The sequence below is a fragment of the Pseudorca crassidens genome, chromosome 16 (genome assembly GCF_039906515.1).
Source record: "Pseudorca crassidens isolate mPseCra1 chromosome 16, mPseCra1.hap1, whole genome shotgun sequence".
Taxonomy (NCBI): Eukaryota; Metazoa; Chordata; class Mammalia; order Artiodactyla; family Delphinidae; genus Pseudorca; species Pseudorca crassidens.
In genome coordinates this window covers 35641118-35658514 of record NC_090311.1, presented here as the reverse complement: position 1 = coordinate 35658514, position 17397 = coordinate 35641118, and the positions used below count along the sequence as shown (strand labels likewise).

General features: G+C 39.3%; 1 protein-coding gene across 3 annotated transcripts in view; it reads right to left on the bottom strand.

The window, feature by feature from the left end:
• Positions 1-14522: 14522 nt before the first annotated feature.
• The window catches only part of HTR7 (5-hydroxytryptamine receptor 7), a 92802-nt gene continuing 89927 nt past the window's right edge, over positions 14523-17397 (bottom strand). For 2 of the 3 annotated variants that reach the window (XM_067710030.1, XM_067710029.1), the window contains exon 3: positions 14523-16228. Coding sequence is in view for 2 of the 3 variants with exons in the window: in XM_067710029.1 (XP_067566130.1) it covers positions 16186-16228 (43 nt within the window). In the remaining variant the exon portion in view is untranslated. Of the gene's footprint in view, positions 16942-17397 lie in introns of all 3 variants that reach the window. The other variant, XM_067710031.1, reaches the window with a different exon arrangement.

The following is a 17397-nucleotide window of genomic DNA, read 5'->3' as shown; positions in this document are numbered from 1 at the left end:
CAGCTTGCTTTCAGCTGCAAGGGACCGTGGGGGGTCTGTAAGTAACTGAAAAAGGTCTGATTTGAGCTACTATTGCCAACGCTGTCTGAAATTTCTATAAACACTCTCTCAGGTTCAGACATCGATCCAAGGAATGTATCTTGTAAGAAGGGGACATTGCCTCTGAATAACGGATTAATCTATTTGACCAACTGGCTGACCATAAAGAGACAGCAGAAGAGGAGAGAATGGGACACAGGTGAGTTAAGTTTTAATAAGGAGACTATAGAAAGGCACACATTAAAGGGCAATAGCAGTTAGGGCAGTATATTAGGGTTCTCCAGAGAAACAGAACCAGTGTTATTTTATATATATTATATATAGGTTTTTAATATACATACATCATATATATTTACATACATATCAACCAATATTCTATTGAGATATATATATGCATATATATAGATATCTATGTCAATATCTATACATATATAGGGACAGAGAGTTTTAGACACATACATATATAAAGAGATTTATTATAAGGAATTGCTCACGTGATTATGGAGGTGGAGAAGTCCCTCGATCTACCATCTGCAAGCTGGAAACCCAGAAAAGCTGGTGATGCAGTTCAGTCTGAGTCCAAAGGCCTGAAAACCAGAGGGCTGATGGTCCCATTTCAAATGCAGGAGAAGACTGATGTCTCAGCTCAAGTAGTCAGGCACAGAGTGAATTTTCCCACCCGCCATCTTTTTGTTCTATTTAGGCCCTCAATGGATTGGATGAAGCGCACCCACATTGGGGAGGGCAATCTGCTTTACTCAATCTATGGCTTCAAATCTCATCCAGAAACACCCTTACAGAAACACCCTGAAAAAACACTCAGCCAAATATATGGACACCCCATGATCCAGTCAAATTAATACACAAAATTAACCATCACAGGCAGGCTGCAATAGAAAGGGATAACCAAAGAAAGCACTGAGATACTAGGTACCTAGAAATGCAGGAATCCAAGAAAAGGATTTGGAAGCAGGAATCACAACCTTTGTTCCCTTCACCATGATCTGGGATTTAACCTTGAACAACTGCTTTTGGGTATTCAGTGTAAGATGAAGTATTTGGAGAAGCAAGAGTGAGTCCCCTCTGAGTTCAGATGCATATTTCCAGGCCCACAAAAACAGTCAGTAACCAGTGAGATGCATTTTGTGGAAGGGAGAATGTAAGGAAAAGTACACATCAGCTGGAAAGCTCACATTTATTACTTACAAGTTAATGTCCTTGAGCTCCGTAAACCTCAGTCCCCTTACCCAAAAAATGGAGATAAGACTTTTTAGGGTTGTTTTGAGGATTAGCAGAATGACCGGTGAGTAAAAAACACTCAATTAATGTAAGCTGTATCAATCGCTGCCATAACACACACACACACACACACACACAAACACACACACACACACACACACGATGGTGAAAGCCTGGATCTTGGCCAAGGTCAACATCTCATTCTCAATGGCTAATATTCAACACATATTTGACAAAGATCAACTCTTTGTTTTGTTGACAACATTCTGATCAGCTGCTTGGCCATGGGGACAGAAATATGACGCACTGATTCTTAGCCGACCCTGTGCTAGCACCAATATTAATTAGTTTACGCCAGGAATTCCTCAATAATGTAGGAATTAGCCAGGTCTGCACTTAAACTTAAAACCCATATGTCTTTAAATATAACTGAAAACTATCTAAGATGGCCTGTGGGTTATTTCCTTCCACAAGCTTGCTGGATTTTTGGTACCAACAGTAGCATGGAATCCTAAAGGGTACTTACAAGAGAGTCTGTGAGAATCTTGTGTATTCCTCTGACAAGATTCTGTAACCATATACAAATGATTTAAATATTATTTCACACTCATCATGCTTTCCATACTAATTGCACACAGAATCAGCTAGATGATTCAGTTTTCCGGCATCTGTGGGAACAGCGATTCTCAACATTTGGAACCCGGATGAGCTGTACCAGAATCACCTGTTAGGCACCCTCCACTGCCCCCCAGGGCATAATGAATCAGAATTTCTGTAAATGGGGCCCAGGAATCTTTACGTTTAAGAAGCTCCCTGGATCATTCTTATTCAGAGTGAAGTTCAGAAAACACTGGGTTTAAGATATAAGGTGGTATGGCTAATGTTAGAATTAACATTTCTAGTATCAGAGCCCTTCGCCTTCAAACTCTGTGGCTGACATTCTATCAAAATTCAGTCTCTTTCTTTGCCTTATTTAAGAACAATTCAGTTAACAGAATCATTCAAAAAATTAAACAGTTTTCCGTGCCTTTGGGTCAGCATTCTGGATTCAATTCAATTGTAGATAATTAAAGAGCAGAAACGCAGAAGTGGGGAAAGTTCAGTTGTTTAAAGGCTGTGATTTGTGACTGTGGGTAACTTCTCTGCACTTCTACTACCCCAGAGATAGTTCTCAGGGGTGAGCTGTTCCTCACCCGCCCCATCAGTACACTCTCCCTGTATCACGCTCATCACATGTGTTGCGTCCTGCCTTGCGTACGTGCCTTGCACACTTGGTGTTCTGCACGTGTCATGGTTATGCTACAGTCATTTCTCAGCTGGGGAAGTGCTAGGCTTTCCCTAATTGAGTAACTGCACACTCTCAGTGGATGATGGTCAGTTCTGTGATTCATTTCTTTTCCTCCACGTGATGTTTGCTCTGACCATATTTACTGAAATGCAGTTTTACATCTATTGAACTTAATAAGGAAAAAAATTGAACTTGTATTTTGTAGGTTTTTTTCACTTCATTTTTCTTGTAATAATCATTTTTATTATATTTTTAAATGCATAGCTGTGTCACAGATTTAAAAAACATTCCTTCACCAAAGATAGTTTGCAAAGCACTGCTCTGTATCACATTTTGTCAACAACTTCAGACAAAACAGCTCTAGTTTACCATGTTCTCACTTGCTAACCAGGAGGGGGTTGTATTAGATCAGCCATGAGCTTCTCTAGGTCTGTAATTCTCTGTGTATACAGTATATCTCGTTTACCTATGGGTGGATTATTCACTTGTGAATCATCCATGACAAACTTTTATATCTCCACTGATGTTTTCCTGCCTCTCCTCATAGCTCTGCACCATCTCTCCCACTGTGAGACTGTGTAGGTCTAAAGAACATTTTAATAATAGCCCAATCAAAATGTAATTAAGAAAGGTAATTTGGCACTAAAAATATATAATACATAACAAAAATGAATTCTAGATAGTTCTTGCCATCTGCTATTTTGAATTATCACTTCTCTCCTCCACTGAGATTTAAATATTTATATAAATGTATTGAAGTATGCATTTCTTTTTGAACTCCCTGCATGTGCCTTATCACAGTAGACATCATAATTTATTATAATCATTTGTGTAACGTTTCAGCTTCCTTGCTAAACATTTAGCTTCACAAGAATGGAATGCATTTCTGTCTTACCACTTAGTTCTACTGTTTAGATAACCTCTGACATATTAATAAATACTTATGTGATTGAATGAGTGAATGGATGAATAAATGAATTTCTTAGAGGAAGAAACATGGATTAGTCTTTCATTTCTTTATTGTCTCCTGAGTATTTCTTGTCCACTACCTTCCTTTTGTTCCATAATCTCTGAGCACAAATTATATAGTTTGAATAGAATCTAAGATTTCACGTGTCTGTTCAGGGAGCCCTAGTTACAAGATGTCTTAATTCCTTCTCAGGTTTTTGTAAAGTGTCAAATGCCCAGAATAACTGTTATCTGTTAAGTCTACTTCTGATAAGTTATCAACCTCTCTCCCTTTCTGTTTTGGATTAGACATCATAAATTTTGCTTTTAGATTTTTATTGATGATCACATCACATCTCTCTTGCTTGCATTGTATAAGCAGGGTTTTGGTTTTGTCTTCTTTTTTTAATGTATTTAGCCAGCAGGAGCTTAAAAAGCGAAGTGTTTTAAGTTAAGAAATTACTTTTTTTCTCCAGAGAAAGTGTAGACAAAGCAAGTTGAAAGAGAGACCCAATTAAATAAACTTCTGTCTCTGGGCATGAGATCCCAAGGTCTGCATGCTTCACATGTAATACTAACAAGGCCTTCCTTTTTGGATTTACTCTGCTTGGAGTAAGAAATGACATCACAATATGCATTACTCCCAGTGCTTTCAAAATGTGCTGACTTGCTGAAAGTTTCCAAATGGCTTCTTTGTAAGCTGTTAATGACCATCTGGCTTAGCTGTAGATAAACAAGTTTCAACATATGGACCGTAACACATACATGGCACTGCTTCACTAGTGCAGAAAATTAAGAAAAGGTCACTCTCCTGACATGAGAAACTCATGCTAAAGATGCAGCACCATGTAGCGGAGGGCCCGCCCTAAGTTGCACATAGGAAAGCTTAATTCCAGCTCCTTCCTGCCCACTCACTGCACGTGTCACTTGATTATACCAAGTCTCCTGGATTTCCTCATCTGAAAATTAAAAAGAATACCAGGTCAACGTTGGCTTTCCTCCTTCTCTTTCCCTCCTTCTTTCCCTCTCTCCTTTTTTTCCTTCCTTCCTATTAAGAAATATTTATCGATCTTTTATAGTTCTCAGCACATGGGTCTTTTACCTCCTTTTTTAGGTTTATTCCTAGGTATTTTATTGTTTTTGAAGTGATTTTAAACAAGATTGTTTTTTACTTTCTCTTTCTGATATTTCATTGTTAGTGTAAAGAAATGCAACAGATTTCTGTATATTAATCTTTTATCCTACTACCTTGCAGAATTCATTTATTATTTCTAATAGTTTTGTCTGGAGTCTTTAGGGTTTTCTCTATACAGTATCATGTCATCTGCAGATAATGACAACTTACCTCTTCCCTTCCAATTTGGATACCTTTGATTTCTTTTTCTTGCCTTACTGCTGTCATTAGCACTTCCAATACTATGTTGAATAGAAGTGGTAAGAGTAGACATCCTTGTATTGTTTCAGATTTTAGCAGGAAGGCTTTCAGCTTTTCACTGTTGAGTATTATGTTGCCTGTGAGTTTGTCATAAATAGCTTTTATTATGTTGAGATATGTTCCCTCTATACCTACTTTGGTGAGACTTTTTGTCATGAATAGATGTTGAATTTTATCAAATGCTTTTTCTGCATCTATTGAAATGATCATGTGGTTTTGTCTTTTTTTTATTAATGTGATGTATCACACTGATTGATCTATATATGTTGAACCATCCTTGCTGCCCTGGAATGAATCCAACTTGATCATGGTGTATGATCCTTTTTATATATTGTTGGATTCGATTTGCTAAAATTTTGTTGAGGATATTTACATCTATATTCATCAAACGTATTGGCCTGTAATTTTCCTTTTTTGTAATACTACAAAGCTACAGTAATCAAAGCAGTGTGGTACTACTGGGCATATACTTAGAGAAAACAGTAATTCAAAAAGATCCATGCACCCCAATGTTCATTGCAGCACTATTTACAATAGCCAGGTAATGAAAGCAACCTAAATGCCCATCGACAGACAAATGGATAAAGAAGATGTGGTACATATATATAATGGAATATTACTCAGCCATAAAAAGGAACAAAATTGGGTCATTTGTAAAGACGTGGATGGACCTAGAGACTGTCATACAGATGAAGTAAATCAGAAAGAGAAAAACAAATATGCTATATTAACACATATATGTGGAATCTAGAAAAATGGTACAGATGAACCAGTTTGCAAGGCAGAAATAGAGACACAGATATAGAGAACAAATGTATGGACACCAAGGGGGGAAAGGGTGGGGTGGGATGAACTGGGAGATTGGAATTGACATATATGCACTAATATGTATAAAACAGATAACTAATGAGAACCTGCTGTATAGCACAGGGAACTCTACTTCATTTCACTGTACACCAGAAACTAACACAACACTGTAAAACAACTATACCCCAATTAAAAAAAGAAAAAAAAAGTGTGGTATTGGCACAAAAAAAAAGACATATAGATTCAACAGAACAGAATAGAGAGCCCAGAAAGAAACCTATAAACCTATGGTCAATCAATCTTAGACAAAGGAGGCAAGAATATACAATAGAGAAAGGACTGTCTCTTCAGCAAGTGGTATTGGGAAAGCTGGACAGCCGCATGTAACTCAATGAAGTTAGTGCACATCCTCACCCCATACACAAAAATTAACTCAAAATGGTTTAAAGGCCTAAATATAATACATGATACCATAAAACTCCTAGAAGAGAATATAGGCAAAAGTTTCTTGGACATAAATCATAGCAATATTTTCATAGATCAGTCTCCCAAGGAAAAGAAATAAAAACAAAAAAAAGTACATGGTACCTATTCAAACTTAAAAGCTTTTGCACAGCAAAGAAAACTATCAACAAAAAGAAAAAACAACCTACAGAATGGGAGAAAGTATTTGCAAACAATGCAACTGACAAGGGGTTAATTTCCAAAATATACTAACAACTTACACAACTCAATGTAAAAAAAAAAAAAAGCCCAAACAACCCAATCAAAAAATGGGCAGAAGACCTAATAGACATTTCTCCAAGGAAGACATACAGATGGCCAGCAAGCACATGAAAAGATGCTCAACATCACTAATTATTAGAGAAATGCAAATCAAAACCACAATGAAGTATCATCTCACACCGGTCAGAATGGCCATCATCAAAAAGTCTACAAAGAGGGACTTCCCTGGTGGCGCAGTGGTTGAGAGTCTGCCTGCTGATGCAGGGGACACAGGTTCATGTCCCGGTCTGGGAAGATCCCACATGCCATGGAGCGGCTGGGCCCGTGAGCCATGGCCGCTGAGCCTGCGTGTCTGGAGCCTGTGCTCTGCAACGGGAGAGGCCACAACAGTGAGAGGCCCATGTACTGCAAAAAAAAAAAAAAAAAAAGAATCCGCCTGCCAATGCAGGGGACATGAGTTCGAGCCCTGGTCCAGGAAGATCCCACATGCCATGGAGTAACTGAGCCCGTGAGCCACAATTACTGAGCCTGTGCTCTAGAGCCCGTGAGCCACAACTACTGAGCCTGTGTGCCACAACTGCTGAAGCCCAGAAACCTAGAGCCCATGTTCCACAACAAGAGAAGCCACCACAATGAGAAGCCAGTGCACAACGAAGAGTAGCCCCCACTCGCCACAACTAGAGAAAGACCACGTGCAGCAACGAAGACCCAATGCAGCCAAAAATAAATAAATAAAATACATTAATTTTAAAAAAAGTCTACAAAGAATAAATACTGGAGAGGGTGTGGACAAAAGGAAACTCTCCTACACTGCTGGTGGAAATGTAAATTGATATAACCACTATGGAAAACAGTATGGAGATTCCTTAGGAAAGTAAAAATATAGCTACCAAACTAAAAATAGAGCTACTATATGACTCACCAATCCCACTCCTAAGCACATAACTGGAAAAGACAAAAAGTCTAATTTGAAAAGATACATCCACCCCAATGTTCACAGTAGCACTATTTAAAATAGCCAAGACATGGAAACAACCTAAGTGTGCACCAACAGATGAATGCATAAAGATGTGATACACACCCACACACACTAGAATATTACTCAGCCATAAAAAAGAATGAGATAATACCATTTGCAGAGATTGGTTCAAGATGGCAGAGTAGAAGGACGTGCTCTCACTCCCTTTTGCGAGAGCACCGGAATCACAGCTAACTGCTGAACAATCATAGACAGGAAGACACTGGAACTCACCAAAAAGATATCCCACACCCAAAGACAATGGAGAATCCATAATGAGATGGTAGCAGGGGCGCAATCACAATAAAATCAAATCCCATAACTGCTGGGTGGGTGACTCACAAACTGGAGAAAACTTATACCACAGAAGTCCACCCACTGGAGTGAAGGTTCTAAGCCCCACGTAAGGCTTCCCAACCTGGGGGTCCGGCAACAGGAGGAGGAATTCCTAGAGAATCAGACTTTGAAGGCTAGCGGGATTTGATTACAGGACTTCGACAGGACTGGGGGAAACAGAGACTCCACCCTTGGAGGGCACACACAAAGTAGTGTGCGCATCAGGACACAGGGGAACGAGCAGTGACCCCCATAGGAGACTGAACCAGACCTACCTGCTAGTGTTGGAGGGTCTCCTGCAGAGGTGTGGGGTGGCTGTGTCTCATCGTGAGGACAAGGACACTGGCAGGAGAAGTTCTGGGAAGTACTCCTTGGTGTGAGCCCTCCCAGAGTCTGCCATTAGCCCCAACAAAGAGCCCAGGTAGCCTCCAGTGTTGGGTCGCCTCAGGCCAAAGAACCAAAAGGGAGGGAACCCAGCCCAACCCATCATCAGGCGAGAGGATTAAAGTTTTACTGAGCTCTGCCTACCAGAGCAACAGCCAGCTCTACCCACCACCAGTCCCTCCCATCAGGAAACCTGCACAAGGCTCTTAGATAGCCTAATCCACCAGAAGGCAGACAGCAGAAGCAAGAAGAACTACAATCCTGCAGCCTGTGGAACAACAGCCACATTCACAGAAACATAGACAAGATGAAAAGGCAAAGGGCTATGTACCAGATGGAGGAACAAGATAAAACCCCAGAAAAACAACTAAATGAAGTGGAGATAGGCAACCTTCCAGAAAAAGAATTCAGAATAATGATAGTGAAGATGATCCAGGACCTCAGAAAAACAATGGAGGCAAAGATAGGGAAGATGCAAGAAATGTTTAACAAGGACCTAGAAGAATTAAAGAACAAACAAACAGAGATGAACAATACAATAACTGAAATGAAAAATACACTAGAGGGAATCAATAGCAGAATAACTGAGGCAGAAGAACGGATAAGTGACTTGGACGACAGAATGGTGAAATTCACTGCTGTGGAACAGAATAAAGAAAACAGAATGAAAAGAAATGAAGACAGCCTAAGAGACCTCTGGGACAACAGTAAACTCAACAAAATTCGCATTATAGGGGACCCAGAAGGAGAGGAGAGAGAGAAAGGAGCCAAGAAAATATTTGAAGACATTATAGTCGAAAACTTCCCTAACATGGGAAAGGAAATAGCCACCCAATCCAGGAAGTGAAGAGAGTCCCAGGAAGGATAAACACAAGGAGAAACACACCGAGACACGTAGTAATCAAACTGGTGAAAATTAAAGACCAAGAAAAATTATTGAAAGCAGCAAGGGAAAAACGACAAATAACATACAAGGGAACTCCCATAAGGTTAACAGCTTATTTCTCAGCAAAAACTCTACAAGCCAGAAGGCAGTGGCATGACATATTTAAAGTGATGAAAGGAAAGACCTACAACCAAGATTACTCTAACCGGCAAGGATCTCATTAAGATTAAATGGAGAAATCAAAATCTTTACAGACAAGCAAAAGCTAAGACAATTCAGCACCACCAAACCAGCTCTACAACAAATGCTAAAGGAACTTCTCTAAGTGGGAAACACAAGAGAAGAAAAGGACCTCCAAAAACAAACCCAAAACAATTAAGAAAATGGGAATAGGAACATACATATCGATAATTACCTTAAACGTGAATGGATTAAATGCTCCAACCAAAAGACACAGGCTTGCTGAATGGATATGAAAACAAGACCCATCTATATGCTGTCTACAAGAGACCCACTTCAGACCTAGGGACACATACAGACTGATAGTGAGGGGATGGAAAAATATATTCCATGCAAATGAAAATCAAAAGAAAGCTGGAGTAGCAATACTCATATAAGATAAAATAGACCTTAAAATAAAGAATGTTACAAGAGACAAGGAAGGACACTACACAATGATCAAGGGATCGATCCAAGAAGAAGATGTAACAATAATAAATATATATGCACCCAATATAGGAGCACCTCAATACATAAGGCAACTGCTAACAGCTATAAAAGAGGAAATCGACAGTAACACAATAATAGTGGGGGACCTTAACACCTCACCTACACCAATGGACAGATTATCCAAAAAGAAAATTAATAAGAAAACACAAGCTTTAAATGACACAATAGACCAGATAGATTTAATGGATATTTATAGGACATTCCATCCAAAAACAGCAGATTACACTTTCTTCTCAAGTGCGCACGGAACATTCTCCAGGATAGATCACATCTTGGGTCACAAATAAAGCCTCAGTAAATTTAAGAAAATCGAAATTATATCAAGCATCTTTTCTGACCACAATGCTATGAGATTAAAAATCAATTACAGGGAAAAAAATGTAGAAAACACAAACACACGGAGGCTAAGCAATACGTTACTAAATAACCAAGAGATCAATGAAGAAATCAAAGGGAAATCAAAAGATACCTAGAGACAAATGACAATGAAAACATGACGATCCAAAACCTATGGGACGGAGCAAAAGCAGATATAAGAGGGAAGTTTATAGCAATACAAGCCTACCTCAAGAAACAAGAAAAATCTCAAATAAACAATCTAACCTTACACCAAAAGGAACTAGAGAAAGAAGAACAAACAAAACCCAAAACTAGCAGAAGGAAAGAAATCATAAATATCAGAGCAGAAATAAATGAAATAGAAACAAAGAAAACAACAGCAAAGATCAATAAAACTTAAAGCTGGTTCTTTGAGAAGAAAAACAAAATTGATAAAAAATTTACAAGACTCATCAAGAAAAAGAGGGAGAGGACTCAAATCAATAAAATTAGAAATGAAAAAGGAGAAGTTACGACAGACACCACAGAAATATAAAGTATCCTAAGAGATTACTACAAGCAACTCTATGCCAATAAAATGGACAGCCTGGAAGAAATGGACAATTCTTAGAAAACACAACCTTCTGAGACTGAACCAGGAAGAAATAGAAAATATAAACAGACCAATCACAAGCACTGAAAATTGAAACTGTGATTAAAAATCTTCCAACAAACGAAAGTCGAGGACCAGATGGTTTCATAGGTGAATTCTATAAATCATTTAGAGAAGAGCTAGCTCCCATTCTTCTCAAACTCTTCAAAAAACTGCAGAGGAAGGAACACTACCAAACTCATTCTATGAGGCCACCATCACCCTGATACCAAAATCAGACAAAGATACTACAAAAAAAGAAAATTACAGACCAATATCACCGATGAATATAGATGCAAAAATGCTCAAGAAAATACTAGCAAACAGAATCCAACAATGCATTAAAAGCATTATATACCATGATCAAGTGGGATTTCTCCCAGGGATGCAAGAATTCTTCAATATACGCAAATCAATGTGATACACCATATTAACAAATTGAAGAAGAAAAACCATATGATCATCTCAACAGATGCAGATGTTGACAAAATTCAACACCCATTTATGATAAAAACTCTCCAGAAAGTGGGCAAAGAGGGAACCTACCTCAACATAATAAAGGCCATATACGACAAACCAACAGCAAACATCATTCTCAATGGTGAAAAATGGAAAGCATTTCCTCAAAGATCAGGAACAAGACAAGGATGTCTACTCTCACCCCTATTATTCAACATAGTTTTGGAAGTCCTAGCCCCAGCAATCAGAGAAGAAAAAGAAATAAAAGGAATACAAATTGCAAAAGAAGAAGTAAAACTGTCACTGTTTGCAGATGACATGATACTATACATAGAGAATCCTAACGATGCCACCAGAAGACTACTAGAGCTAATCAATGAATTTGGTAAAGTTGAAGGATACAAAATTAATGCACAGAAATCCCTTGCATTCCTATACACTAATGATGAAAAATCTGAAAGAGAGGAAACACTCCCATTTACCATTGCAACAAAAATAATAAAATACCTAGGAATAAACCTACCTAGGGAGACAAAAGACCTGTATACAGAAAACTATAAGTCACTGATGAAAGAAATTAAAGATGATACAAACAGATGGAGAGATATACCATGTTCTTGGATTGGAAGAATCAATATTGTGAAAATGACTATACTACCCAAAACAATCTACAGATTCAATGCAATCCCTATCAAATTACCAATGGCATTTTTCACAGAACTAGAACAAAAAGTTTCACAATTTGTATGGAAACACAAAAGACCCCGAATAGCCAAAGCAATCTTGAGAATGAAAAATGGAGCTGGAGGAATCAGGCTCCCAGACTTCAGACTATACTACTACAAAGCTACAGCCATCAAAACAACATGGTACTGGCACAAAAACAGAAATATAGATCAACGAAACAGGATAGAAAGCTCAGTGTTAAACCCATGCACCTATGGCCCACTAATCTATGACAAAGGAGGCAAGGATATACAATGGAGAAAAGACAGTCTCTTCAATAAGTGGTGCTGGGAAAACTGGACAGCTACATGCAAAAGAATGAAATTAGAACACTCCCTAACACCATACACAAAAACAAACTCAAAATGGATTAAAGACCTAAATGTAAGATCAAACACTATAAAATTCTTAGAGGAAAACATAGGAAGAACACTCTTTGACATAAACCACAGCAAGATCTTTTTGATCCACCTCCTAGAGTAATGGAAAGAAAAACAAAAATAAACAAATGGGACCTAATGAAACTTAAAACCTTTTGCAAAGCAAAGGAAACTACAAACAAGACAAAAAGACAACCCTCAGAATGGGAGAAAATATTTGCAAACGAATCAATGGACAAAGGATTAATCTCCAAAATATATAAACAGCTTATGCAGCTCAATATTTTAAAAAAGAATAACCTAATCCAAAAATGGGTGGAAGACCTAAATAGACATTTCTCCAAAGAAGACATACAGATGGCCAAGAAGTACATGAAAAGCTGCTCAACATCACTAATTATTAGAGAAATGCAAATCAAAACTACAATGAGGTATCACCTCACACCAGTTAGAATGGGCATCATCAGAAAATCTACAAACAACAAATGCTGGAGAGGGTGTGGAGAAAAGGGAACGCTCCTGCACTGTTGGTGGGAATGTAAATTGATACAGCCACTATGGAGAACAGTATGGAGTTTCCTTAACAAACTAAAAATAGAGTTACCATATGACCCAGCAATCCCACTACTGGGCATATACCCAGAGAAAACCATAATTCAAAAAGACATGCATCCCAATGTTCACTGCAGCACTATTTACAATAGCCAGGTCATGGAAGCAACCTAAATGCCCATCGACTGATGAATGGATAAAGAAGATGTGGTACATATATACAGTGGAATATTACTCAGACATAAAAAGGAATGAAATTGGGTCATTTGTAGAGACGTGGATGAATCTAGACTGTCATATAGAGTGAAGTAAGTCAGAAAGAGAAAAACAAATATCGTATATTAACGCATATATGTGGAACCTAGAAAAATGGTATAGATGAACCGGTTTGCAGGGCACTAATTGAGAAACAGATGTAGAGAGCAAACCTATGGACACCAAGGGGGGAAAGTGGTGGGGGGTAGGGGTGGTGGTGTGATGAACTGGGAGATTGGAATTGACATATATACACTAATATATATATAAAATGGATAACTAATAAGAACCTGCTGTATAAAAAAATAAATAAAATATAATTCAAAAAAGAAACAAAAAAGAAAAACAGAAAAAAATAAAACCACTTACAGGCATCTCAAGCACATAACATCATGGTAAACGCTTTAAGAATTTATGAAACAATTTCCAGAAAACCTAGGCTCTATGAGTGCCTCTTGTTTAATATTTACAGAATCAAACTAAGGCAACAGTCACTATGTTATCTCTTACAAGTACATTACTGCTCAGTAATCCTTTCCCAACATTCAGCCTTACCAAAAGATGATAGCTGATATCCTAGAGTGAGAAGAGAGATTAGAATAGTCATTCTTGCTGAACAGTCCAAAAATATATGTAAAATGTTTATCTCAGTGATCTTCCCAATTCTTAGTTAAAACAAAAGCTGTACCTTTGGCACAAATTATATCATAGGTGAAATAGTATAAATTGTTTGACATTTTTTCTCATTCTCTCTCAATTTCTACCTTTTCCTTTCCTTTGGCTGCCATACATGGAAAGCACAGTGTCCAATGTCCAGCCTCTGTAGCCAGAATGAAGCAGAGAGTTCAAGGATCAGGCGTTCAAGTCAGGCAGGATAAAGAGCCAATATGAAAATCTAAGGTCCTAATAAAAAAAATTAAACACATATGAAAACCTGCATCAACCCAATTAACCATTATGTCCTGTCTTAAACTACAGGAAAGAAACATGTCGTTCCCTACAAACCGCTACAGCACGTACTATACTATATGGTGACAAGCTGAGAAATGTCTGCCTTCTGATGGCAAATTCCTCAAAAGGAAGGACTGACTTTACGCATTCTGGTTCCCTCGATGTCCGCAGTGCTGAATGTAGCAGGAACCCAATAAATGCTCATTAATCAAATCAAGGAGTCACTATTTTTTTTTAAAAGTTACAAAATGGATGCAATTAATTACAGAACTGTCTTAACTACCTGTTAGGATTGTAGCAGATATATAAAGTTTGCCCTTCTGTTATTCCATGTAGAGCGACATTTATAACATCAGACCTTCAATTAAAAGTCATTTAAGTTGCTTTATTACAGCTACAAATAAACTTTATTTGATGTAATGTAATAAAACATTTTCAAATTTAACAACATTTATCTGACCAGAAATAATCATTTAAATTATGAATATAATTATTTACAGTTACTTTAGCAAATCTGCGGTTCAGGAATTTGTACAAGCTTTGTTGGAAAGGACAGTGCCCACCTCCCCTTTCAGAAAGGCAGACCCTTCCCCGTGTGTTGTAAGAAGCAATGTCAGTGAAAGTTGGAAGAAATCCACCATCCACGTTGGAATTCCACATTATCCTGTGAGAGAACAGCTATACATATTATAGGAAAATAATATTCTCTTTCAGTTCTCTTTTGTCAAATGAAGGTTGGTATTCATTTTGTCCCCTTAGAGGTACTCTTCTCTGATCTACTGTCTTTCTGTCTCCCTAGCTCATACATATTACACAGAACCATTTTAAAAATATATACTATCTACAAAGGGATCATTTCTGTTTCCTGCCCTGCCCTGAATGTCTACCACTTTGGGGAGAGGGAGAGGAGAAGAACAGAATTGCCCAGGCGCACATTTGATTTAAGATACAGAGAACACAAAAACCAATCCTCCAGAAGGAGCAGAATGGTACGCTGGAGGGCTCCTAACACTGGCCCAGGTGACCTCCGATGCACACAGTTTAATAAAACGCTGCTCAATGAGAATTAACATGTGGATGTTCCATCTCTAGAAGCGTCACAGTCTTCCATGGAAACCCCATTATTCCCATACTTCCTCCCCCAATCCTCACAGTTGGGGACCAGCCTGTGGGCCCACTGCACCCAGGTGTAAACAACAGTCACAAGTTCTGTGCCAACAATCATGTTACTATATGGTGTGGTGAGGTAGCCCCCGCTCTTCATCCAGGGAAAACTCCTCACAGGAGGAACTGCCCTCACCTCTCAGGATCCCCCAGAAGAAGAGCAAGTGCGAGAAAAAGCTTTATCCAGGTTTCACTATTCTCTCCATCCTGAGATGTTCCTGAGTTAACACCATAATGAGAGAAGCGAGTTAACAAAGAAAGTACACTGGTGGGGACGTCACAGGGGCCCTGCAAAAAAGCCAAACTGTTTGACAGAAGCTGAACAGACACTGCTCTGGGAGATCATTAGTGGTAGCTGATGACGGGGTTCTGTTTTCTAACGTGGACATGCAACGTATTCATCACTATGCTTACCGCAGTTTGCTGGGGAAAACACCCTTCTGTCCCACAACAAAATACATCTGTCTCAAAAACAAACAAAAACAAAAACACATCTGTCTCATACATGATTCCTGAATATTCACCACAAGGCCTAGACTCAGAAGCATGGGAAGCGTGCATGGGAACTTTCTTCACTTGCACGGACTTGGACAGAAGCAAAGCACCAGAAACTGTTTCCTTTCTGGAACTCAGTTCTGTGCGTGTGCTCACTGCTGAGCTGATGGGGCTGTTTTCATCTGCACACAATAGCAGTGATCCACAGGGAAAAAAGGAGAGGTCACCATCCCCCTCATAGTATACTTGGAACAGCAGGTATACTTTGCTGGTCACATTTTAGCCATCCCAAGAAAGGACAGAAGCCTCATTCCATTCCGAAGTCTCAGCAACTGATTTCGTTCTGTTTCCACCTCTGTCTTGCCTTGTTTATTTCATCTCCATTATTCTGCTTTTGATCATGAATCATGACTTTTTTTTCTACAGTAGTCAGAGTTTTGTCTATAAAGAGAAAGAGAGAGAGAGAGAGAGAAAGGAGGCAAGAAAATGATTTAGCAGAACTGTAAATGTGAGTTTTCATTTTGTGGTGGGTGGATTTAATATTTACTGCATTCAGTCATTTGAATTATTTGTGGTTTCTAAGGGGTTATGAGCATCTAAGGGGAAAGAAACAGTGCTATGGCTCTTTTCATACATTTCATAGCTTCTGTAAGTTGCCAGGGCCTTAATATATTTGCAAATCAGCTCCAGATAACCCTTTAGAAATTCACTTTTATAATATAGCTTTAGGCCAAAATGGCTCTACTCTCAATAATCCTTGCAAAATACTACTTGCCATACTTGAAGATAATAATGTTGACTACAGTGCGAGTATTCTCCCCGTGAAACCTAGGAGGGGGCACTATAGTAAACCCTGTGTGCAGAGACCGGGAAACCCCACCTCCCTGACTTCCTTCCTCCCTAGATTCACAGAAGTACCATGAGTCAGGGAGAAGTTTTGGCCAACAGCTGAGGAAGTCTCTCTCTCCTTAGTGCAGAGCCACAGTCCCTCTAGATATACACTCTCCTACCTCTGTACCATCACAGGACTCAACTTACCGAACTATATCCATGTGCATGAGGGCCAGGTCTTAGAGGGTCCAGGGCCTCTGCCTTCCCATCCCATTAAAAGTGCCCCTCTCACTTGGCTGTCAAGACTTGTCGGATGGGTTTCCCTGGTGACAGGATCAGTTTCTCCATAAGACACCATCTCTCGCTTTGTGCCTTACCCCACGTGACGGTGCCTGAGGAGAAGCACCGCGCTTCAGCTCGGACCCGTGGCTCCAGGCTGCTGGGTGTGTAGGTGCAGGCACTGGAAAAAGGCTGTGTCCCCAGTGGGGCTCCACACTTATTCTTAGCCTGGGGCCTCTGCCTCTTCTCCCATAGAGGAGGCTGCACTTCCTCTGCAGCTCACAACGGCTCCTGAACTTTCCTGAATCTCTCCCGGCTCCAGCACCATCTCTGAAGTCCCCCTTTCCTCACCACCCGCCTGCTAGTCAACTTCCAAATGTCCAGACATCCTTGGCCTCTTTCCTAGTCTCAATGCCACCCTCCTCGTGCAGGCCCTCCCGACAGGAGACCTCACTTTTACATTGGTCTCCAACCCATCTCCTTTCTCCTGCTGTGAACCC